This window comes from Cibotium barometz, chromosome 19 (genome assembly GCF_041138505.1).
Source record: "Cibotium barometz isolate CiBa-2024 chromosome 19, ASM4113850v1, whole genome shotgun sequence".
NCBI lineage: Eukaryota > Viridiplantae > Streptophyta > Polypodiopsida > Cyatheales > Cibotiaceae > Cibotium > Cibotium barometz.
In genome coordinates this window covers 52701813-52727594 of record NC_141064.1, presented here as the reverse complement: position 1 = coordinate 52727594, position 25782 = coordinate 52701813, and the positions used below count along the sequence as shown (strand labels likewise).

General features: G+C 43.9%; 1 protein-coding gene across 3 annotated transcripts in view; it reads right to left on the bottom strand.

Annotated features, from left to right (window-relative positions):
• Nucleotides 1-5392: 5392 nt before the first annotated feature.
• LOC147628729 (syntaxin-52-like) overlaps nucleotides 5393-25782 on the bottom strand; it is a 67876-nt gene continuing 47486 nt past the window's right edge. Inside the window, exons 4-7 of one of the 3 annotated variants that reach the window (XM_086813963.1) lie at nucleotides 6028-6128; nucleotides 5878-5945; nucleotides 5743-5790; nucleotides 5393-5650 (exon numbers count right to left, since the gene is read on the bottom strand). In XM_086813963.1, the coding sequence (XP_086670089.1) occupies nucleotides 5537-5650; nucleotides 5743-5790; nucleotides 5878-5945; nucleotides 6028-6128 (331 nt within the window). In that variant the 3' untranslated portion in view covers nucleotides 5393-5536. The remainder of the gene's footprint in view (nucleotides 5651-5742; nucleotides 5791-5877; nucleotides 5946-6027; nucleotides 6129-25782) is intronic. The other 2 variants (XM_086813964.1, XM_086813965.1) reach the window with 2 other exon arrangements.

Here is a 25782-nt window from a genome sequence, read left to right as displayed (position 1 = left end):
GCAATGTATATAGCTATTGATATCAATGCGTGCACATAGCTATCAATGTCATTGGGAAGATTATAGTTAAGCACATGTTAACATCAAGTATGTCCAGCTTGTGTGGTGCACAAGGTAAAAAATAAGACACCCATGAAATAGTATATGTATAGATGGGTTGGCGAGACGAAATACCTTGGATGTAGACTCAAAGGTTTTCACTAAAACTATGGGCTTATGTAATCTATCATTAGGTTAGAGAACTTGTATGACTCATGGAGGATTCATTGATGTCTTAACAAGAAATAGTTACATAGCTAAGTTTGGAATGTTGTTAATAAGGCTGATATCTTACCATATAGGTCCCTCGATTAAGTAAGGCAACATTCGAAAGGATTAAATTGTGGACTTAGAATCTTTAATGAGCCATGGATAAACCTAGAGGAATCTATTCACTCCTTTGAAAGTGAGCTCTTAAGAGGAAAAATATGATGCATCATTGGTATGGACATGGGTTGAGTGTCACACATAAGTAGTTAGCTATTGAGAAAGTTAAACAATTATCCCATATGTGTATGGACAAATATAGCACCAAAGTCTTACATAAGCATGAGGAGGTCTCATAAATGAATGTTGAGCATGCCTTATATGGGGTTGAATCTAGACTATGTTGAGGTGGGTCTATGGCCTGTCAAGCTTTGCAGATCACTACTATGTGTGGTATGAGATGTGCATGGTGGTGTTCTAAGTGCGAGGTGGTCTCATGATCTGAAGGACTTGTGCTAAGGTGGTGCACACGTCTCTCTCATAAGCTGAGGGATGGCTTGATAAAGCAAGGCTACTGTAGATGTAATATAGCCTATGATAATTCTAGAGAGAGAAATATTTTTGGTGCTAGTGGATCCTTGTAAATGGTAAATCTATAAGTAAAGATTCTCTAAAATTTTTAAGAGAGATATGTAGTTTCAAAGTTTAAGTTTTGACCCCCAAGACCCATAGAAATTGAAAGATAATTAATATGCTAGGGCTAGCTCGAATTAAGAAGAAAAAATTATACAGAGAAAAAGCCCCTTGAGAAAAAAAAACTTTTTGACTAAAGAGATAAGTTTTCAAACCTTCGATATGTGTCAAAACCCTTAGAGATATTAAATTAATTCAAGGCCTACACATGTGCACATGTAGTTGCACACTGCACATTAATTAAATTACTACTATAGACTAAGGTCAAATATATAATATAGCTAAGAAAATTTACTCTAAGGTCCTAACCCCGTGTGCAAGTCCAGAATGAAAAACAAAAATTAATGAGTCAATAGAAGCGAAGGACTAGACCTTAGGAAATGTGCACATGTTATAGACTAAGGTCAAATATATAATATAGCTAAGAAAATTTACTCTAAGGTCCTAACCCCGTGTGCAAGTCCAGAATGAAAAACAAAAATTAATGAGTCAATAGAAGCGAAGGACTATACCTTAGGAAATGTGCACATGTTATAGATTGATTAAAAGGCTAAGGGTTAAAATTCATTCAAAATAAAGTTTGAGACTAAGAATAAACTGGAGGATAAGACTAAGGTAAAAGAGAAAAACATATGGAGTCTAAATTGGGTAACGAAGAACCGCGCGTACATGTTTGGATTAATTTGATAAAAGATCTAGATAATTCTTGCTATAAAATATAGAAGCAAAACTAAACATTAATAGAATAAGATCAAAAGAAAAAAAAGCAAGGAAGTATTTAAGGAAAAGAGATGTGGAGTACCCAAGCTTGTAAATTTTTTAACAAAAATTTAGGGAAAGCATGCAAAATTTATGATACGTGCATATTTTTTAGGAAAGACTTAAGGGGACCCTTGTGGAGCTATAAATATGCCCTTCCTCTTCTTCTTTCCCATGCCTACTTCCTTGATGTGTGGGAGTAGATTTTGTCATGATCATTTGTCCCATGCGGCCATAAACCAAGTACTTGTTGGTACCCTTACACTTGGACTTACTATTTGGGCATACTACAAACAATTTTGGTAGTTATGAGAGCTTCTTTCCCAAGGACAAAAATTCACGGATTTCTCCTTGGAGGGGGGTACTCTTTTTCATCAGACTTTATTGCAACACTACATGCTAAATTGCCCATACACAAGGTTAGTGTATTTGTCTAATTCAAATTTTACATCTCATGTACAAAGCAAGTACGACATTTGGGTACATTCAAATTAGATAAGTAATCTACTTTTTCAAATCCTTGTATTTTCGTATCTCTATAATTATAAAAAAATAGCATAAAATAACCTTAACATTTGCAAGTCACATATACCCTTTAAATTACATTATTTTGAACCCTTGTCAAGCCTTAGTGGACCAAACCATACCAATTTATGATTTAGACTTTATAAATTGGATCCTTGCAGAATTATTAAGCCCAATTCCATTTTTTTAACCTCTAGTATGATATGTACCTTGTTTCCTTTTCAAATTCAAATTAGATAAGTATTCCATTTTTTGAAACCCTTATATTTTCATATCTCTGTAATTCGAGAAAATAGCAACAAATATCCTTAATGCTTGTAAGTCACCTATACTCTTCAAATTACATTATTTGGAACCCTTGTCAAGCCTTGCTGGACCGAACCATACCACTTTATGATTGACTTTATAAATTGAAACCTCAGAAAAATATTAAGCCCAATTCTATTTTTTAAACCTCTAAATTAACCATTTTTCAGATTACCCTTAGTTACAAGAACTTATGCATACTAGATCCTCATGTCAAATTGATGATTAATCAATTTCATTCACAATTAAATAGAAAGAGGGATAATTAAGCTTAGTTAAAAATTTATGGATTTGTTCATGCACTAGAATTGGTGTATGTTACATGAAATCAAGTCAAAGTGTATCCTTAAGTGCATAGCTTATTATTTTAAGTCCCGCTCTCATGCTATAAAACTAAGACGACACTTCGTGCAGCGTTTAATATTTTAGACCTCATTCACTCACATATTTTAGAGATTATTTATGAAATACTATTTTTCGTGGCTACAGTGGTGGCCTGCGAAGGTACCCTCGTATATACATTGGCAAGATTGAACCGATTGCTCGTTATTGTTTTGTGGACGTTTATCTTGAGAGCTCATTCTCGTGGGATGTATAACTTGGATTACACGAGTACTCGCTGTATAGTTGACATTGTTTTCATGTAGTTATTTTGGTATGGACATATATATTAATACTAGGCTTTTGATAATATTGTTTAAACACTCAAATTAAAAAATTGTGGAAATCAAAATCTTCTTTTAGATTATTCTTTCAAGATGTGTGTCGGCTAGAAAGCTTAAGAATTATTCCTTATACCCGAGCACAACCCAAAACCTTAAATTGAATCCCTGATCCGTCTACTGAGTGGTAGGACTAAGGCTAACCCAAGGGATGGATAGGGTTAGGCTTAGTATGCAGATTCCTTATACCCGGGCACAACCCAAAACCTTAAAGAAGGCTAGTATGCAAATTGGGGAAGTCTAGGAATCAGATTACATAGGATTGTAGAGTAGTTATCTTCATTGCTGAAGGAGTATGGTGTCTCGAGTTGAGCCTCAAAAAGCTACTCGATAATCCTACTTATGAGAAGTGAAGGAGTCAAAACTATTGAATCGGTATTAGAGAATCATAGTGAGGGGAATCTTGCGATGAATCGGTATTAGATTGTGATTTTTGTTAGAATATAGGGGGGAGATAAGGGGTCTTACATCTACGTTTGGGAGGTGAGTCTACCTATTGCTTTTCTTGTGTGTGCGTGCGTGCGTGCGTGCACGTGCATGCCACGTGCACGCATGGATCGCCACTGTGGGGATGTCACAAAGAGGATATGCAACTCTGGCATGTCTAGAGAAACAATGCTTCCAAGCCCCTTCCAAGAGCCTCGCATCGACTAGTGCTTTTTGATTTTTTGGTGTGCCTTACAATAATGTACAATGATTCTTTCTTGGGACCTCATTTAGGAGAGTATGATTGCTCTCATGCATGATCCAGAGTAAGCCATCATTGCAACATGAGATCATCTTGCTAAGTCTGGAGCATCTCCTCACTAGATGCACATCACCTCTCGCGCTTGGCGCTTAAGTCCTCCATGCAACTTATACGAGAGCGGAAAAGCAAGTTTTGGCACTCAACTTGTTTGACAAACAAGGCCTTCAAATGGACCGCCACCTCTCTTAGCATAGCCCTGACAGACCTCCAAGAAAGAGATCAATTGTCTTATCTCATTGCATCTTATTCACACGACCACAAATCTCTAGTTCTAAAGAGAGCACTACTTCCAAGTTTCTGAGGATGGATTCATTGTGAGCCTTGGATACCTTCATATGCACACGTCAACATGCCACGAGTATCGCCATTAGCCAATCAAGTGCACCATCTACGGATTGAATCTAGCACAACAAAGGATATCCCTCACAACATTCAAGGTATGCAAGACGAGAGAGGTGGAGACAAAGGAGCACTATATGTTCATATGCCCACCCTACTATAAGATGCCATTTCTCTTCAGAGATGGATTCATCCCTCACAAGTACAATATTAGGATCAAATACGCTTGGCTCTTAACTTATTGGAGCTTTGTCACCATCGAAAGTCATACTCAGACGACACCTAGGGAATCAGAGTCAACAAGATTCATACCCAACTTACAGTACAAACGCCTTTAGATTGCATCCACGTGCGATAGGGGATGTCATATAGGCTCACAAGAGATTAAGGGAGAGGAATCCCAAACATCCATCCATTTGCTATAAACCCACGATGTACTCCAACAACATGGTGAGGTCTCACCACAAGAGGTGGACATCATCAATGCGCTCTGTTTGGAGAAGGATGGTACTAATATTAGATGATACATACATGCTCCCCCACCACCATCGAACACGTTAGCGACCTGCATAGCCAATGGCTATTTGTACTACTACACATGTTCTCAATATAGGTAGCTAGTTTCTTTTTCAGTTTTTCAATTTCTTACATGGATCAGTATCTGCATGAAGCAATTGTTTCTCTTTGGCCTTATAGACCCTTTGGGTCTTTTGAGGACTTCTTTCTTTCTACGCAAATGCGCACATACACACACAGACAAGCTTGGGTCTTATTATATCGTTCTTTCTTTCTACACAAATGCGCGCGCACACACACACAAGCTTGTGTAGAGGCCTTGTGCACAAGGCAGTTAATTGCCCTATTGATTCAAACGCTAGGATAAAGATGAGATATAGAAGCCGAACTTTTGGGCCTAGGATTACATGAGGCTAGCTGTAGAATAGAGTGACTCTCATATGTGCTCAGTTTTAGTGGTTAGACATGGAGGTGTGCGTGTGCGTGTGCGTGTGCGTGTGAAGAGAGAGAGAGAGAGAGACAGAGAGAGAGGAGTGGATTATTATAGACATGCTCAACCACGTTGTTGCTGTTTAGCTGTACATTACATATTATTTTGGACTGCAACATGGACCTAAAGAATTTTATGATACAACCTGAAAAGAATTTTCCCTAAAATACTAACCCCACAAGACGCCAAACATTACCAGATCCTTATTATAGTCCATACAAGCAAAAGTAAGACCAAAATGCCAAGGAAAATCAGACATGATAGCTGCAGGCTGCATCCCCTGCTGGGTTCTTTGCTCTCATTATCCTGCAGAAACGAAGCTATTTAGAGTTACATTTTTAAAAAAAACAGACACACACAGGCCTTGCATATGGTGTTCCCATTTAAGGGAAACAAACCTTCAATTGTGATTCGGGCACATCACTTAAGTCACCCTGAAACCACAACTACCATACACATCAGTCTACATAACACTAGACCCATGCCGAACAAAAATCTTGCATCTAGATATTTGATGGGGTTCAAGAACATACAAGTAGGTGAGTACGCAAGCTCGCATCTTCAGCTACATCCACAGTAACATTCCTTGTTGTACTTATCCCTGCTCCAGCAAGGCCACTTATAATAAGCAAGAAGAGCATCCTTTACACCTGCACCTTCCTAACTAAGTAATCAAGACATACCTTGATTTGGCAGACCAAGGGTAGTGTTACTGTCCGTAGCACTTGTTTGGGCTGGTTCAGCACTTTTCTTGCCTGCATTTGCTCCAACGTGAGTAACCGCCCTGCAGTGAGGTAGGGTATCTCAAAAATTTGAAGGTAGAACCTAAACATACACCAGACCTTACCTTCACCAATCAAACAAAGTGAATGATAGAAGGCAAATTAACAAATAGACTTCACATGTATGACAGATGCTGCCAAGGAGCCCACTTGACTCCCAAATACTGGAGAATAACGCAGGAACATGTGTTCCTTCAAAATTCTTTACTTATGAGAGTACTGCTGTAACATGAAAAAAAAGAGAGAGAAATGATTATGCACTTAACTGGGAAAAATCTTACTTGGGGATCCTTATGGAATGTTTTTTACTACGTGAAATATCTTAGTGCTGAAGCATTGTGGACTATATGGATTGCTAGGAACAATAAGGTTTTTTTCTAATACTAGATGAATCCTGTCTACATGTTTGGAGCTGGGTGCAATTTGCAGATTGAAGAACTGATGAATCATGACTTTCGAAGGGTCATACAAGCAGAAGGCAATAATGAAAGGAATGAAGAAGATCCTGCGTGATGAACGTGTTTACAAAAGAAACCAAGTTGAAAGAAAGTTATATTAACGACTACCGAAGACCCCAAGGGTCTATGAGACTATAACTAATACAATGCTACCATGGATATACTCAACCATGGAAGAACTGAAAAGGAAATGAAAAAATGGAAAAAATGGAAAAAACACCAATGTATATGTACATCCAGATAGCAGATGATTATTCTTTGATTCCTCCTCAGAGAGTACCAATCTCAGGGCAGAAAGAGGGTCAGGCCTCTCCGCTGGGAGCATGTCATGTCTGCAGAGAACCTCCCAGATCTGTCTGTGTGGTTGACCTTTGTAACATGCGGAAGAACTGCTTGTCTTAAGAACTATGCAAAAAAGCAAAGATGATCAGAGAGAGGAGAGAGATGTTGCTGAAACAGTGTTTTCTGTACATATGTATCAAGATGTACATAGATCCTAGCCAATCCTGGCATCCAAAAGGTAACATCTATGCCTATGACCTGTCCCACCTATGAGGGATCAGATGAATAATTACTGAAGAGACCCTTGCTATTTATAGGCTCATGGAATCACATAAGTGAGTGTTCACACTCATATATAAGGGATGTTCACATATAAGGGATGTTCACACACAAACATAGAGGGGTACACATAGATGATGGATACACACACAGAGACTCCGAGATACCAAACAATGACGGGAATCCAACTGTATCTTCTTGGATGACTGACATCATCCCTTTACTGCATGTGGACTCCATCCTTGGCAGCCTACTTCCAAAACTTGAGGCACTCTTGACCACTTGGACCTTGTCTCGAAAACCTTCAACCGCAAGTTGCAACCTTGGATTGCTCTTATCTCTAATGCTATGTTCTGCGTTGAGGAAGGTGCACCTGTTCTTCTTGTCCCCTCTTTCGGCTGAAGACCTACACCTTTCTTAGGCTGAGAGCAAGATCCCTTCTTGGAAACCTGCAATCCCTTGTCCTCCCTTCATCCTTGTACCATGGGTGCCGGGCTGAGCATCTCGGCGAACCCACGATACCCACCTGGGGGCTCTATACCCCACGGCTGCCCTCATCCAGGGCCCAGGCACCACCGAGATACCTGATGTTGAAGAACCTAGGACTTCCACAAGAACTATGCAAATACGCAAAGATGAACAGAGAGAAGACAGAGATGTTGCTGAAACACTGTTTTCTGTATCTGTGTATCAAGATGTACATAGATCCTAGCCAATCGTGGCCTCCAAAAGGTAACGTCTATGCCTATGACCTGACCCACATTTGAGGGATCAGATGCTAATGACTGAAGTGACCCTTGCTATTTATAGGCTTGGGAAATTGCCCCTACAACCACCCGACTGCCGTTGGCCAGGACCTTGGATAGATATCATAGATAGATACCAAAAATGCCATAAAAAGCTGAACAATGCCTAAAAAAGGCGCCGCACCAAGTTTGTAAGCTTCTAAGCTCCCTCCCCTTCGCGCGCACCCACCCGCACCCTCCCCTCAACCTCCTTCTGCCCATGTCCTTACCAATGCCTTCTTTCTTCATCTCGCCCCCCTCCCATTAGCCCTGCCCACCAGCACCTTCTTCATCTCACCCCCTCCCGTTAGCCTTGCCCGTCAGAGCCCAGCCTGCTCGCCTTCACCTTCCTTGTTTCCATCTCAGCCCCCTCCTGTTCATCCCTCTTGCATGCCAGTCCTCCGCCCAGCGTGGCCTTCCCCTCTGCGCCCAACCGTTTCGCCTTCGCCTCTCATCTTCTCCGCCAGCCCCGCTTTCCTTGCCTTTTCGCATGTCTGCCATGTTTCCAGCTCCCCCCCGTCACCCTTTCCTCTTCAGCCTCTCCTTCATCAGGTGTGCACAACTTTCGTACAGTTTTTCCTATGGCAAGTTTCGACGTCATTTTGTCTTGTCTATTCCAGGAGCCGCTCCGCCATCCCCAACCAAGGCTGCCATCCCTTGCCTTTCCTTCTAAGATCTCAGAAGCAGACCTCTACCTCCTTGCTTTCGACAATCCCCTCCTTGGAGGCCTCCACCTTGGTCTACAAGATTGTGGATATCCGCCCGGCACGTGGACAGCTCATGGATCTTTTGTAGGCAAGCCTTATCGGCGAGCTTGGAAAGATCACCGATATTCATCCTTTGGGACGTGGATACTACCAGGTCGAGTTTGATTCACCTAAAGCATCAAATAAAGTCATGCAGCTGAGCCCCAGGCCAGGCCAGTGTCTCATGTGAAGAGGCCAGTATTTTGCTGACATGGACGGGAGCCAGACTGGTGCCACCCGTGTGTTAGCAGGATGGTGTCGTATGGACGGGAGCCAGACTGGTGCCACCCGTGTATGACCTGGACTGTGTTCGACCCATGGGACTGTCACGCCATGGAAGAGCCAGTATTCATGCCGTGTTTTGCCTATGGGACTGTTACACACCATAGGGAAACTCGTGCCTGGAACTGTGTCTTACCTATGGGACTGTCACTCCATAGGAAGACCAGGTTTTTATGTTTTTATGTCGTGCCAGTTTTGTGCCGACAGATATTTTGTACTTGTTGTTCCATGAACGGGAGATATGTCCATGTTACTATTTGCACATGCACACATGATTTGCATGTTTGAAACTGTTTTCGCATGACTTGTATTTTTGTGTTTGCATGTTTGACGTGTTACTTACTCAGCGGGGACGCCTGCCAGTGAGTCGTGAAGTCTGCTCTGTATTCTGACGAGTTTTGGTGCATGTGACCAGGTGGTAAGTATATCGCACGTGGTTTTTAATATTTTATTCCTAACCTTTCGTTTTATAAGGTGAAGTGTTCACATTCATTTAAAAGTGGGCACCCATTTAGGGGCCAAGGTGGGGAGCCCCACTTAAGTGAGTGTGGGGGTGGGCAAGGTCACCCACCACACCCTTTTGGAACTAGCCACCCACATGCAAGCGTGGGGGGGCCAGCCAAATCAAAGTGTCAACTTCACTTTATTAAAAAGAAAGGCCTTCCCCTTCAGCGTGGACATGATTCGCTTCCACCTTCTTACGTGAGACAACCGGCGACTATCTCTCTTGCGCATGTTTACCCCAGGCGGCTGCTGAATCTGTTGTGCTTATGTACTCACTACAGGCGGCTGCCATCTCCCACGGAACTGCTGTGCATAGGCGGCTACTGTGTTGCAGCCGGCTGCCACCACCTGAAGGCTACCTGCTTCTGTGCTACTACAGTCGGCTGCTCCTCCACAACTCTTCTTCATGCAGGCGCCAAAGCACTAACCTCTGCTGGTAGTTGTGTACTCTCTCTGCTCCCGGGCGGCTGAAGCTTGCTGCACATGTTCCTCTATTAGGCTGTGCGCATCATCTGCAGCAAGACTGCTGCGCATGCTGCTTTTCCCACAAAGCATGTTACCTCTCCCACACAGGCGCATACTTTTACCTCTACAATAAGCGGCTGCATCTAAGGCTGCTGGCTGCCCTATCCTCTGCACTACAGGCTGCAGCCAAAGCACCTCCCCATGCTCCCCTGCAGGCGACTGGCTACTATTCATGCTTTTCTACTGTCTATGCAAACTGCTGGCTGCGCATGAATTTCTACAAGGCGACTGTGCACTCCATCTCCAATAAGGCAGGAGGATGTGTGCTCTAACTCCAGCAAGCTGCTCATTCTCCCCACGTTGCAGCCAGGCCTCTCCTTCCTTGCAAGCGGGTACTCCTACTCTCACAACAGGCGGCTGTGATCTTTGCGGTGGTACTTGTCCTAGTGGCAACACTAAGCTTATCTACAAGGCGGCTGTGCCATCTCAACAAGATTGCACATCTTCTCCACTGGCGGCTACAAGAAGACTTCACATCTCTTGGGTGGCTACATCTTCTACACAAATACCATGGGTATTGGTTCTCTATCAGCCATCCACAAGTAAGTGAATTTCAGATTTAAGTAAAAGTATTTTGTGTTTAAATCTGATAAGGGATTCCCCGACTCCCTATACGGCCAACACCCGTTCGGTGCCGGGTTGTCCAAGCTCTATTGGAAAACCTCGGTCCAAAGGTGCTAAGATCGGGAGAGCCAAGCGTTAGTACGAGAGCGCCTGTTTGTGCGTGGTCTCGGAACACCAGTGAGGCGCTCTCCGCGGAGTCCAATGAAAGCACAGGACCGTAGAGATTGGACCACGCTAGTGGTCATTCTGCTTCGAGCATCTACATCGAATTTCGACTTCGAGCCTATTTGTTTGGTACTGTTTTCATATGTACATGGACATCATCTGGTTCTTGGAACCCATGGAGCATTGTATTTATTAAATACTCCCAATAAATATATCATATATTGAGGGGGGGGTCAGCCCGTTCCGGCCCCAATGCTGGTGTCCATCTTTCCATTTCATTTCATTTCAATTTCAAGATGTATTAAGTTGTCCATTTCAAATTTGTGGTTTTAAAGTTGTGCTATTAAGCGTGTGGGTGTCCAACGGAGTCTTCCCACTTGACGGGATCGGTTTCATTGGTATCAGAGCACGGTTGTTTCCCTCTTCCTAGTGGGGAAACGAACCTGTGTACTGGACATCCCGCTTTTAGCAAACTTAAAACATAATGGACAGCCAAGGCAACCCTTTGGAAGTGCCAAATTCGAGGGGTCCATCTAGTGCCTCTCGTGGGTCTGATGCCCTGCGAGGAAGACACAAGCCCCTTGAAAGGGTTATTGATAGTGAATCAAAGGATCAACTGTCTCCAGGAAAGACAGTTATGCTTGAACAAGAGCCTGATGCTATGAGGACTGAAATGGAACATATGAGAAAACTTCTGCAGACTCAAGAGCAAGAGTTAAAGTTTTTGCATGAAGATCCCCATGTGCAAAGTGCTATTGAAGCCAGGAAGGCTGATGCTATGGTAGATGTAACTTTTGAATCAATGGCACGCGAAGTGGGCAAGAAGCCAAGGGAGTTGGCACTTGCCTACCTCCTTCGCAAAGGTGATATTAAAGAGGGGATGACGGAGAGCTGAAATTCAGAAATCCGCCTCGTTTGAAGCATGGAGATCCCGCATCTCAAAGGCTGAAATCTTTTATGCAAAAGGAAGAGGTGACAGTAACCTCTCGACATGCATCTTCTCCACAAGGCACAAAGCCTGACAGATATATGTATGCCAGTGCTCATGGAGGGCATGAAAGTCACATGCATGCAAGACATGTATCTCATGGTGACAGGTCTGCTTCTAGAAAAATTTTGCCTTCTGAGTTGTCTCATGAAGAGACATTGCCATATGCAGGTAAATCACATGCATCTGAGTTTCGAGTTCGTGGAGCACATGCCACCGTGCCTCATGAAACTTCTATGACGGCCCATGGAGCCCATGCAGATAGGGCTACCCCATTGGATAAGGAGAAAAGAAAAAGAGAAGACCATGAGCCTCATCCTAGGAAGCTCAAGGAATTCAAAGCAGGTGACTGTTGGGTTTTATGCTGTGTATGCACCCAGAGGAGTGCTAGTGATCATCAGTAGGTTACTGGGGCACTTTTTACTTCAGTTAGTGGAGGTTTTTTCCCCCAGTTTAGTTCATTTTCACTTATATGCAGGTTATAAGTGTTTTGGTCCACCCGGCACATTTATGGCCGGTCATGTGAACACTTATCCTTTAGGGGTCACTATTATGTGGCTTGTACTTCACTTTTTTATTCATTCAAGCATATTGGAAGTCGTGTTCCTTCATCTGTTGTTTTCTACGCCTGTTTGAGCTTGTGAAAACCCTAACCCTAATCCTTCATAGTCTTCATTTGGTATCAGAGCATTGAAGCTCAGCTTAAGCCCTGTCCGTACACTATCAGCATCAGCTGCCCGTACACCTGTGCGCCGTACTGCTTCCGTACCTGACATCGCCATCGTACTGTACCAGCGCCGACTGTACTTGTCAGCGCCGCCTTCATCAGTACCTGTCTGCAGTCACCTTCAGTTCTGTACAGAACAAGTCGACTGTACCTGTATAGTACAGTCAACTGTACTTGTTCCTGTGGTAGACTGTACCTGCAGTACTGCTGCGTACACCTCAGTACACTGCGCCGCCTTCATTAACACCTGTGCGCCGCCTTCATTTCAGTACAAGTCAGCGCTGCCTTCAGTACCCGTACTGTACCTGCATACAGTCGCAGCAGCTGACGTGTACCTGCTCATACCCGACTGTACCTGGCGACTATACAAATCTGCGCATGCTGTGAACCTGCTTCAGTACCCGACTGTACCTGCTTCAGTACCCGACTGTACCTGCTTCGACTGTGCGACTTCCAGATCTGCAGAGTACTCAAACGCACTGTTCAGTACAGTGCTCTGTCTGAAAGTACATCCGTCGTACTTTCACCGTACCTGCAACTTATTCCGTACAGTACACTGTACCTGCACAGTACAACAGTCATTTGCGTTGAAATCTCAACTCTGGTAAGCAGTACAATTCTTGAATATTGGGCATTTTTATTTTCTCTGTGAAAATATACAGGCACAACAGGCAGATTTTCTAGCAAGGAAATATACAGGTTTTTTGCACAGTTTGGGTGCAGCAAATTTTGGGGCATTTTGGCATTGTGTACGCCATTTACTGCTCTACTCAGTCATTGGTGCATTGAGCTGCACATTCAGAGGATTGAGAGTGCAGGCAGATTTGGGTGAACTGTATTCAGTGGAGTACAGTTGTTATCAGGGTTTTTGCTTTTGGGTTTTTTGGTAAACAGGTACAACATTGTGCGTAAAGCATAATGGCAAATCAACAGCAAAGTGATGTATTCACATATTTGTCTAAGGAAGACAAATTGGATGGCACGAACTACTCCTTGTGGAGTTTTATGCTGAAAAATGTGCTTGTGGCAAAAGGTCTTTGGGATTTCGTTAGTGGTGATGAACCACGTCCAGGTCCATTGGCTCCAGAGACTCCTCCCCAAGGGGGTGCTCGTGGACGAGGACAACAGGTACAGGCTCCAGGACAGCCATTGCCTGTTCAGAGAACAAATGCTCAAAAGACATGGGATGCCAGGGATGCACAAGCATTGTCACTCATTGCATTGTCAGTTCAGAGGTCCATTATACCTCATATTCGGTCAGCTGGCTCTTCACAGAATGCATGGGTGACTTTGGAGCAAATGTATGCTGCTCGTAATGAGGCTAGGATCTCATTTTTGAAAAGAGAGCTGGAAAATCAGAAAATGAATGAAGGAGATGATATGTCTAGCCACTTAAACAAGCTGCAGGATTTGAGAGAGCAACTCATCAATGTGGATGAGATTATTCCTGAGACACAGCTTGTGTCCACCATCTTGCACTCTTTGCCAAGATCTTACTTGGCTTTCCATACCTCTTTGAACCTCAGCATGAGGAATGCTGTTGAACCCCTCAAGTATCAGGAACTTGTTGCTCTCTTATTACAAGAGGAGCAAATGAGGAAGAATATGAATATGAACACAAATGCTGAACAAGCATTTACTACAGGTCAAAAGGGGAAAGGGAAATCTCAGCCAAAGAGTGCAAATCAAAATTCAGCTGATGGTGGTTCTTCACAGGATACCAAGAAAAGTGATGGACAGCCCAAGAAGAAGGGCAAATGTCATTATTGTAAGAAGCCAGGTCACTACATCACGGAATGTAGGAAGAGGATTGCCAAAGAGAAGGCAAAGGAAGCTGGGATGTCTGTTAATGATGCTCCTAAAGCTCCTCCAGAGACTGCTTCTTTTGTTGAGGACAGGGATTACTGTTTCTATACATGCAACTATGATGCCTCTTGGTCTTCACAGGCACTCAGTATGACAGAGCATGCATGTACTTGGTATTTTGATAGTGGTGCCTCAAAGCATATCACATCTCGCAGGGATTTGTTTAGTCATGTTGGCCCTGCCCCTGTTGGCAAAACTGTTCAGTGTGCCAACAATGCTTCATATCCAGTGTGTGGCATTGGGGAGATTCAGCTTACAGCCATTGATGGCTCCATTCTCCGCCTTACAGATGCCTTATATGTACCAGGAATAAAGAAGAATTTGTTGTCCATTTCTTCTTTAGCACATTGTGGAATGCAAGTCCACTTTGATGATGATAAATGCATGGTCAGAGACAAAGCAAATGCCTTGACCTTGATGCTTACTGGTACATTATGTCATGGACTTTATGAGTTGGATGCATTTCAGCCAGTGGATCAGTCTGCTTATCATGCATTCACTCTTACTCCAGCTATGGTTGATGCGGAGTTATGGCATGCTCGCATGGGGCATGTAAATTTTGGTAGTCTTATGCTTATGCAGCGACATAATATGTTTACAGATCTACCTCTCATGGAGAAGCCTCCAGATCACATTTGTGAAGGATGTATTTTGGGAAAAATGCACAGGTTTTCCTTCCCACGTGATCAGGCTCTAAGAGCAACTGCAAAGTTGCAACTTATACACAGTGATCTTTGTGGTCCCATGCAGACAAAGTCATTAGGTGGTTGCTTTTATTTTGCAACATTTATTGATGACTTCTCTCGTATATGCTGGGTCTATCCTTTGACACAGAAATCACAGGTATATGATGCATTTTTGGCCTTTGTAGCACTTGCTGAGACAGAGTCAGGATGCAAGGTGAAGACTCTCCGTTCTGACCGAGGGGGGGAATATATGTCACATGTGCTGAATTCCTTTCTTAGGAGTAGAGGTATAAAACATCAGTATACTACTCCTTACACTCCACAGCAGAATGGGGTTGCAGAAAGGAAAAATCGGTCACTCATGGAGATGGCCAGATGTATGCTAAAGGCAAAAAGACTACCACATATCTTTTGGGTGGAAGCAGTAATGTGTGCTTGTCATATTTTGAATCGATGTCCCACAAAGGCATTGGTTTCTATTACTCCTTTTGAGGCTTGGCATGGCCGCAAGCCTTCTGTATCGCATTTTCGTATCTTTGGGTGCCTTGCATATGCACACATACCCAAAGAGTTGAGGAGGAAGCTTGATGATAAAGCCACAAAATGCATTTTTGTTGGGTATAGCCGTGAGAGCAAGGGCTACAGATTATATGACCCACTATCCAGGAAGATATTTATCAGCCGGGATGTGATTTTTGATGAAAAATCAGAATTATCCATGGCTGGTTATGAGGCAAATCAGGCTGAAAATGATGTATTTGAAGGTCTTCTACCCATGGAGTTTCATTCCACAGTTGGTGATCCAACTCATGAGGGTAATGGACAGCCAGCAAATGATGTAGGTGGTGCAGAAATTCAGCAGCCAAATGAGCCAGAAGCTGAACCAAATATGGGACAGCAGGCACCACAGGTCAGACATATACCTAGATGGTATTTGAGGACACTACAGGACAGCCATTTAGAGGGTCCTCTTGCTGGTCGTACTCGTAGGGAGACAAGGACCAATGAGCATGCACACATCATGGATTTGAATCTGGTTATGGCAGCCAGTTTACAGGATGCTGATGAGCCTGATTCGTTTGTGGATGCACGAGATAATGTGCATTGGAACAAAGCCATGCAGGATGAGATTGATTCTATCAAAAAGAATCAAACATGGGATTTGGTTGATCTGCCCAAAGGCAAGAAAGCCATTGGTACTAAATGGGTCTACAAGTTGAAAAGACATGCAGATGGATCCATTGACAGGTACAAAGCCCGTCTAGTTGCAAAGGGCTATGCACAGAAGAAGGGCATTGATTATGAGGAGACATTTGCTCCTACATCCCGTATGTCGACACTTCGGTGTGTCATTGCATTGGCTGCACATCGTGGTTGGGTTGTTCACCAGTTGGACATAAAGACTGCATTCCTACATGGGGACCTCGAGGAGGAAGTTTATGTATTTCAGCCCATGGGATTTGCAGAACATGGTCATGAGAGGAAAGTATGCAGGCTGAAAAAGGCCTTGTATGGTTTGAAACAAGCTCCACGAGCTTGGTATGCAAAAATAGATGCCTTTCTACTCACTCAGGGATTTGTGAACAGTCCATCAGAGGCCACTTTGTATGTGAAGAAAGAAGAGACAGATCTGCTGGTCATCAGTCTTTATGTGGATGATCTCTTGCTCATGGGATCAAATGATGACAAAATTGCAGCATTTAAAGAGATACTGCAACAGACATTTGACATGTCTGACTTGGGCCTTGTACATTACTATTTGGGCATACAGTTTGTGCAGGATAACAGAGGCATTGGGTTGTTGCAATCACGTTATGTTGCTAAACTTCTGGAGAAGTTTAAATTTCAGGATTGCAAGCCTATTAGTACTCCTATGGAGCCTGGGATGAAACTGTCACTACAAGATGACAGTGTTTTCTTTGATGCCACTACATATGCTCAGGCTGTTGGGTGCCTCATATACTTGTGTAATACAAGGCCAGATATTCAGTATGCAGTCTCTCAGTTGAGCAGATTCATGCACAGCCCACGGTTGTCACATTGGCAAGCTGTGAAGCGTGTATTCCGTTATTTGCAGGGTACCTTGTCTCTTGGGTTGCTTTATCCTGAGGGGGGTGACATGCAGTTACATGCTTACAGTGATTCAGATTGGGCGGGTGATTTTGATACCAGACATTCCACTAGTGGGAATTGTTTCTTCCTTGGCGCTTCATGCATTTCTTGGCTAAACAAGAAACAGACCACAGTGGCCACTTCATCTTGTGAGGCAGAGTACAGAGCAGCCTACACTACTACTGTTGAGTGTGTTTGGCTGCGTCGTCTTATGACTGATATGGATATTTCAGTGGAGGAGCCTACACCTATCTATACTGATAGTCAGAGTGCCATTGCTGTGGCCAGGAATCCTGTGTTTCATGCTCGCACGAAACACATTGAGATTCACTATCATTTTGTTCGGGAGAGACTCCAGGCAGGAGATATCAGTCTGATCTACTGTCCTACAGATCAGAATGTGGCAGACATCTTCACCAAGGCATTACCACGTCCGAAATTTGAAGCATTCCGCAATGCTTTGAATTTGTTTCCTTTTGGTGGATGATGTACAGTGATCACATATCACTCCAGGGGGGTTTGTTGGGTTTTATGCTGTGTATGCACCCAGAGGAGTGCTAGTGATCATCAGTAGGTTACTGGGGCACTTTTTACTTCAGTTAGTGGAGGTTTTTTCCCCCAGTTTAGTTCATTTTCACTTATATGCAGGTTATAAGTGTTTTGGTCCACCCGGCACATTTATGGCCGGTCATGTGAACACTTATCCTTTAGGGGTCACTATTATGTGGCTTGTACTTCACTTTTTTATTCATTCAAGCATATTGGAAGTCGTGTTCCTTCATCTGTTGTTTTCTACGCCTGTTTGAGCTTGTGAAAACCCTAACCCTAATCCTTCATAGTCTTCAGTGACAAATCTGTCAAGTTTGATGTCTTTCATGGTGAACATGATGCTTCTAAGGTGTTAGCATTTGTGGCACAGTTCGACATTGCTTTTAGCGATGAGGACTTTACAGAAAAGTCTAAAGTACGCCATGCTAGCATGTTTTTGAAAGGGACTGCTACTCATTGGTGGATCACTGAAAAGATCACCAAGGATCCCATCTCCACTTGGAAGGAATTCAAAGACAGATTCTATGCTCAGTTTTTGCCACCAAATGCGGAGCAAACTCTCACTCAAAAGTGGGACAGGCTAGAACAAAGAGACAATGAAAGCGTGCAACAGTATGTTAACAAGTTCTGGAAAGTGTTGCTGGAAGTAACTCCCTTTATGCAAATCACTGAGGATGAAAAAAAGAGGAAGTTCCGTTCTGGACTGCAACCAGCATATCGTTCGGGCATAGAATTGCACCCGAAACATACTTTGCAACAACTCACAGCTTCTGCTCTTGCTACGGAGCAATTGGTGCTCAAGATTAAACAGGATCAAGGAGGTTCAAAGGGGAAGGACAAGGCTGTCCCAAATCAGCAAAAGGGTGGACAGCCACCTAAAAAGAACTTCCGGGAGTCCTACAAGGGTGGTAAAGCTGAAAATAACACATCTAAAGATCAGGGCCCAAGGAAGAACAAATTCGGCTTAACTCCGGAGCAAAGAGAGCAATATGCCAAGGATGAAAAATGCTTTTCTTGTGGTAGCAAAGACCACATGTTTCGACAATGCCCAGATCGCAAACCAAAGCACAAGGACAAGCACACCAAAGCTAATGTACATGCAGTTCCTGATGTGCAAGGAAATACAGGTCATGATGCAAAAGAGCGAATGGTTTGCAAGGCTTGGGGGCAAATCAAGGATCAGCCCGCACTATTCATGTTTGATGACTGTGCAACTGACAACTTCATTTCTATGCAAATGGCAGCTGCATTGGGTATTGAGGTCGAGCATATGGGACCTCAGATTGAAGCCGAAGCTGCATTTATTGGTAAAGAGGTGCAGGTTACCCCATTGATAGGGAAGTTGCGTATCCATATCCAAGGCTACCTTGATAATGAGCATTTCCTAGTTGCTCCACTGAATGGATGTGATGTATTGTTGGGCAAGCCATGGCACCATAGGCTTGAGCCCCGCAAAGACTACAAGTCTAATATGATTTCTTTTATGCATAAAGGCCGCATGCATTTTATTGATGCTGACAAAGAAGGGGATTCCATCCCACTTGTATCACACATCCAAATTAATAAAGCAATGAAAAAGAGTCTTTCAGCGTACTTGGTTTTTGTGCGTGATAGTCTTGTGCCAAATTATCAAAATGTGGATGCTATGTCTAATGATAGGCTGAATTTTCTTAATGCATTCAACGACTGTTTTGCTGACTCATTGCCAGGTGAATTACCTCCCCAAAGGCCCGAAGATCATCGCATAGATCTTGTGCCAGGTAGTTCTCCACCCAACAAACCCGCATACCGAGTGAGTGCTGCACAACAAGAAGAAATCATGAAGCAGGTAAACGAGCTTTTAGAGAAAGGTTTGGTTCAGCCCAGTTCTTCACCTTACTGCTCTCCTGTGCTTCTTGTTCAAAAGAAGGACGGATCATTCCGTATGTGTGTGGACTATAGAGCTTTTGAAACGAGACCCAAGCAGGGGTCACCCCTTCCTGGACTCACTTCTCCAATTAGCACTTTAATATACACTCTTAAAAGACAATAGCACAAGACAAAATAGCAATAAAAAGTAATTAACAACTCTGAGCATAGATAGATGACACCACACTGAGGCCGGAACGGCCGGCCCCCCCCCAAGGAATGATATTATTACTTGGGAGAATTTGTTACAAGTACACGGGCCCAAGGCCAGATTTCCAATAAGCAATGCACAATGAAAAAAACAAAGTATCAAACCCAAATATGTTTGTTGATGCCGAGTCTGCAATCACCAAGGGCTGCCCCGTCCATAGCACCTTCCAGAGTCACACTCTGCGTGCAATCCACCCGTCCCTGGCACTACGGATCACGCCGTGCCAGTCCTAGCGATGGGGCACCCTCACGGAGTTGACTCGATGAATGGAAGAGGAGTCCAGACATAGGAGAGCAGGAGAATTCCTCATTCTTCGCGATGAAAATCTTCTGGAGCCACCGTACAGCCAGTAGGAAGAGTGAAACAACCTGGGCCACTTGTAGGAAATGCGTATGACCTAAATCCACGCGGATAACCCCACTGGTTTGACCTGTATCACACGTGGGAGTGAAGAGGGCTCCTGCTAGCTGTTTTGAGCACACACATGAGAGAAAAAGAGTGCTGTCCAGACCTGAATCCACGTGTGGAAGTGAATAGAGAGAAAGCTGTACCATTCAGTCCATGGGAAAAGGGTTCCAAGGATGCTGTACGGCCAGAATCAACAGGTAATGATGGTATTGTACCTGCTGTACCTGCTGTACCTGCTGTACGACCAGAATCAGCAAGAAAATGAGGATAATATACCTGTTGTACCTGCTGTGTGGTTCAGTCCTCAAACAATAGTTGGAATAGGAGCTGTACGACCTGTTTCATGAGAATAATGAGTGCTCCAGCTGCTGTACAGCCTGTTTTCTCTAAATCCCAGCAAGCAGTGTGTTTTCTTCCTCCAAAATGCAAGGGAGAGGGCTGGAAGTGAGGCGCCTTCTTCCCATGCAAAGGATTGGGTGTGGTAGGTGGGGTAGGTGGCCAACCCCCACCCCACATGCTATAAAAGGGTGCCCAGGCCAAAAGAGGGTGCCCACACTTATAAAGTGTCCACCTACTTTTAATGAAGTATGAAACCTGTAAGTTATAAGGCTTATAACTTAAAACTCTTATTAAAATAAGGATTTCCCACCTGTTCACACGCCACAAAACCTGTCAGAAGACAAGGCATTCCACGGCTCACGGGAGGGCGTCCCCGACCCCTGAGCTAGACACACATGTCAGGCATGCAAACGAAACCAGTTCACGCGAAAACATTTCAAAGGCAGGCAAACATGAGTGCACAATGCAACATTGTTAAAGGATAATCTCCGTTCATGTACTTGCACAATACTCGACATTTCCGGGCACAAGCAGGCCCACCGGAAAGTCAATTCCAGGTACACACACAGTGTACAATCCACCCGTCCCTGGCACTACGGATCACGCCGTGCCAGTCCTAGCGGTGGTAATCCAGAAGCATACATCGTGTGCAATCCACCCGTCCCTGGCACTACGAATCACGCCGTGCCAGTCCTAGCGATGGAGCACCACTACAGAGTATGCTCATCCAGAGCCCAAAGCTCACACAAGAAGATAAGAGGACCATTAGATAGCTCAATGGTGACATCTCCCCGTCTTCTAAACAGTTGTCCGCAACTGAAAAGCTTCCAAATAGTCATGGAGAAGCTGCGGATAATCTTTGAAGTAGTCCTCATCAACCCACTTAGCATCAATGGGGAGATAGTTCTTGAACTTCACCAAATAGCGTCTCAGAAGCTTGCCTGCAGATAGCTTACGCTCTTTATGGAACACAATCTGCTCCGGTTGCAAAATCTCTTCCAACTCATCCACTTCTGGTGGATCCTCAATGATAGGAAGACTTGGTTCCGGACCCACATACTTTCGTAAGAGGCTAACATGGAAAGCATTATGTATCTTCCAATGGGATGGCAATGCTAAACGAAAAGCAACTTCATTGATCTGCTCAATGACCTTGAAAGGCCCATAATACCTGGATGAGAGCTTGGGAAACATCCCCTCCTTACCAGATCTCTTACGGAGTCTAGCTTTTTCGAATTTCAGCAATACCCAATCATTTACCTTGACATCCAAATGCTTTCTATGCTTGTCTGCAGCCTTCTTATGCTTCTCTTGAGAACGGGCTATGGCTGTCCGAACTTGTGCAAAAGCAACATCCAAGTCCCTGACAAAGTCATCAGCAGCAAAAATCTCATCCTTAGTACGTAGGATGGGAGGCAATACCACTTTGCCATAAACTATCTCAAAGGGAGCCTTCCCAGTAGAAGCATGGACCGTGTTATTGTATGCAAACTCCACAAGTGGCAAATACTTTTCCCACAAAGTCTTTTGATCAGCCACATAGCATTTGAGAAGGTCCAATACGGCTGAATTTGCTGCTTCACTTTGACCATCGGATTGAGGATGAAAAGCGGATGAAAAATTCAGCTTTGTGCCCATATTGTCAAAAAGTGCTCTCCAAAAGAGACTGGTAGTTCGAGGATCACGGTCACCCACAATAGATTTAGGCATACCATGATGCTTGAAGACCTGTGATAAGAAAACTTTTGCCATATGATCTGCCTTGATCGTTTTCTTGACCGGCAAGAAATGAGCTTGCTTACTAAACCGGTCAACGATAGTCCATACAGCATCATTACCTTGCTGAGTGCGAGGCAAATCCATGATGAAATCCATAGCTATACTCTCCCATGGCTGCGAGGGAATAGGCAATGGTAGAAGCAATCCAGGAGACTTCTGACGATCAAACTTGACCTTTTGGCAAGTGAGGCAAGCACGTACATAAGCCTCAATGTCCTTCCTCATCCCTGGCCAAAAGAAGTAGCGTTCAACCATATGAGTAGTAGGTAGAATACCTCTATGTCCTGCATACGGTGGAGCATGGCATTCTTCCAACACTTTTTGCCTCAAATCTGTGAGCACACAAAGGCAATTATCTTTAAGGAGATACCCATCTTTGATCACATATGATGCATGAGTATGACCAGCCACCAAATCAGCCCATAAATCTGAAAAATCAGCATCTATATGGTACTTATTTTGCATAGACGACAAGTCTCCATGAGAGGCAATTGAGATAGAAGCTACATACGGCCTTCGAGACAATGCATCGGCCACCACATTCTTCTTTCCCGGTGTATGCACAATCTGAAAATGAAACATAGAGAGGAAATTTGCCATCCGCATATGCTTCTCTGAGAGCTTAGTTTGTGTGAGAAAATACCGTAAGCTTTGGTTGTCGGTCTTCACCATAAACTCTGCACCCAGAAGATAGTGCTTCCATATGGTCAATGCATGAATCACTGCCAATAGCTCCTTCTCATAGATCCCCAAAGAAAGCTCGGTATCACACAAACGGCGGCTCTCAAATGCCACGGGATGTCCTTCCTGGTTTAGGACAGCACCTAAACAATCTCCACATGCATCACATTCCACAAAGAATGGCTTGTGCAAGTCAGGAATGATCAACACGGGCCCAGATATGATTGCATCCTTTAGTGAATAGAAAGCTTTGCTTTCCAATGAAGTCCACTGAAAGGGGACTTTCTTCTTTGTCAACTGATGAAGAGGGGCAGCAATCAAAGCAAAATGCCATATGAACCGTCTATAGTATGAGCATAACCCAAGAAAACTACGAACCTCATGCACTGACTTGAGTTCAGGCCAATTCTTGATAGCCTCAATCTTGGCGGGATCCATTCGTATGCCATCTTGAGAAACAATATGCCCAAGATAATGAATTTCGGAGAGGAAGAACTCACTCTTCTTAGCATTGATGTGAAGTCTATGCTTTCGGAGTTCTTCAAAAACTATGGCCAAATGCTTTCTGTGCTCTTCTTCACCCTTGGAATAAACCAAGATGTCATCGAAGAAAACTCCAGTGAAAGATCGATGATCTCTAAAAACCATGTCCATCATACGGTTAAAAGTGGCAGGAGCATTTGTAAGACCGAAAGGCATAACAAGATACTCGTACAAACCAAATGCTGTCCTGAAAGCGGTCTTATGCACATCCTCTGGTACTACCCGTACTTGATGATATCCACTCTTCAAATCAATCCGGCTGAAATATGCCGAGCCATCCAATCTATCCAAAATATCATCAATGCGAGAAATAGGAAACCTATTCTTGATGGTTAGCTTATTTAGAGCCCGATAATCCACACACATACGATAAGAGAGATCCTTCTTCTGCACTAGAAGTACGGGAGAGCAATACGGTGAAGAGCTAGGGCGGATCAAACCTTTTTGCATGAGCTCATTGACTTGCTTCATGATCTCCTCCTGCTGTGATGCACTCACACGGTATGCCGGCCTATTTGGTGGAGAACTGCCAGGCACAAGGTCTATACGATGATCCTCCGGCCGTGGTGGTGGTAGCTCCCCTGGAAGTGAATCTGTAAAGCAATCTTCATATTGTTTCAAAAATTCCAGCCTATCACATGTGAGAGAATCAAGAGAATGATCAACATGGTCTACTCTATCACGAACAAAAATCATGTACGAGCAAAGACCCTTTCTCATGGCTTTATTTATTTGTATGTGGGATACAATAGGGATAGAATTCCCTTCCACACCGGCATCAATAACATGCTCTTTGCCCCTATGCATAAATGTGATCCGGTTGGTCTTGTAAGCCTTGCGAGGATCAAGACGGGAGTGCCAAGGCTTTCCAAGCAATACATCACACCCATTTAATGGTGCAATGAGGAAGTTCTCATGGTCCAAATATCCCTGAATATGCATGCGAAGCTTGCCAATAAGGGGTGTGACCTTGACTTTCTTGCCAACAAATGCACTTCCGGCCTCAATCTCCGGTCCCATATCACCCACACTAATGCCCAATGCTATAGCCATTTCCAAAGATATGAAGTTGTCCGTGGCACAATCATCAAACATAAATAATGCGGGTTGATCTTTGAGCTGTCCCCATGCCTTGCATACCATCCTATCCAAAGCATCATGGGCTGTCCCCCCTTGTACATCGGGCACCATATGCACATTAACCTTGGTTTCCTTTGCATCCTCTTTGCCTGCTTTCTTTGGGCATTGCCGGACCATGTGATCTTTACTACCACAAGAAAAGCACTTACCGTCACGAATATATTGCACCCTTTGTTCCGGAGTAAGTCCATAGTTAGGCCTTTTGTTGGGACGCTTCTTCTCTGAGGTACTTTCAGCTTTTGGAGCTCCCTTAACTTCATTGGAGTCCCTTTTAGGTGTCTGTCCACCCTTATGCAGATTTGTGACAGCCTTGTCCTTCCCCTTTTGAGCATGTCCATCTCTATAGTTTTGCTTCAGCTTTTGCTCCAATTGCTCAGTGGCCAAAGCAGCTGAAATGAGCTGTTGTAGAGTGTGGTTTGGGTACAACTCCAAGCCCGATTGATAAACCGGTTGGAGTCCCGATTCAAACTTTCTCTTGCGTTCCTCATCATTTACCTGCATAATAGGGGAAACTTCCAAGAGTGTTTTCCAAAACTTGGATACATAAGCATGAACTGACTCACCTTCATTCTGCTTAACCCAATCCCACTTCTTGCGGATGTTCTTCTTGGCATTAGGGGGTAAGAATTGGGCATAGAATCTAGTTTTGAATTCAGCCCAAGTGTCCACGGGAGTGCCTGAGAGCTTTTCTGCAAGCCACCAATGAGCGGCCGTGCCCTTCAAGAACATGCTGGCATGCCTCACCTTGGACTTTTCTGAAAAATCCTCTTCACTAAAAGCAATGTCAAACTGGGAAACAAATGACATAGCCTTGGAAGCATCAAACTCACCATGATATGTCTCGAACTTGACGGATTTGTCCCCGGCTTTGAATTCCTTTTGCTTATGAACATGATGCTCATAATCCCCATGCTTCCTCTTGCTTCCACGTTCATGTGGATCAGCCCTGGCATCCATAGATGCTCCTGCATACATAGGTGGCATAGGTGGACGTGAACCATGTGCTGTACCTGCATGCATGTGTGTAGCCCTACCACTATCTCTTGCAGCATAAGCATAATCCGGAGAGGGTGTGGAGATGGGAGCATGATGAAATGGCTCTTCACGGGAGAGTTCAACAGGTAAAGTA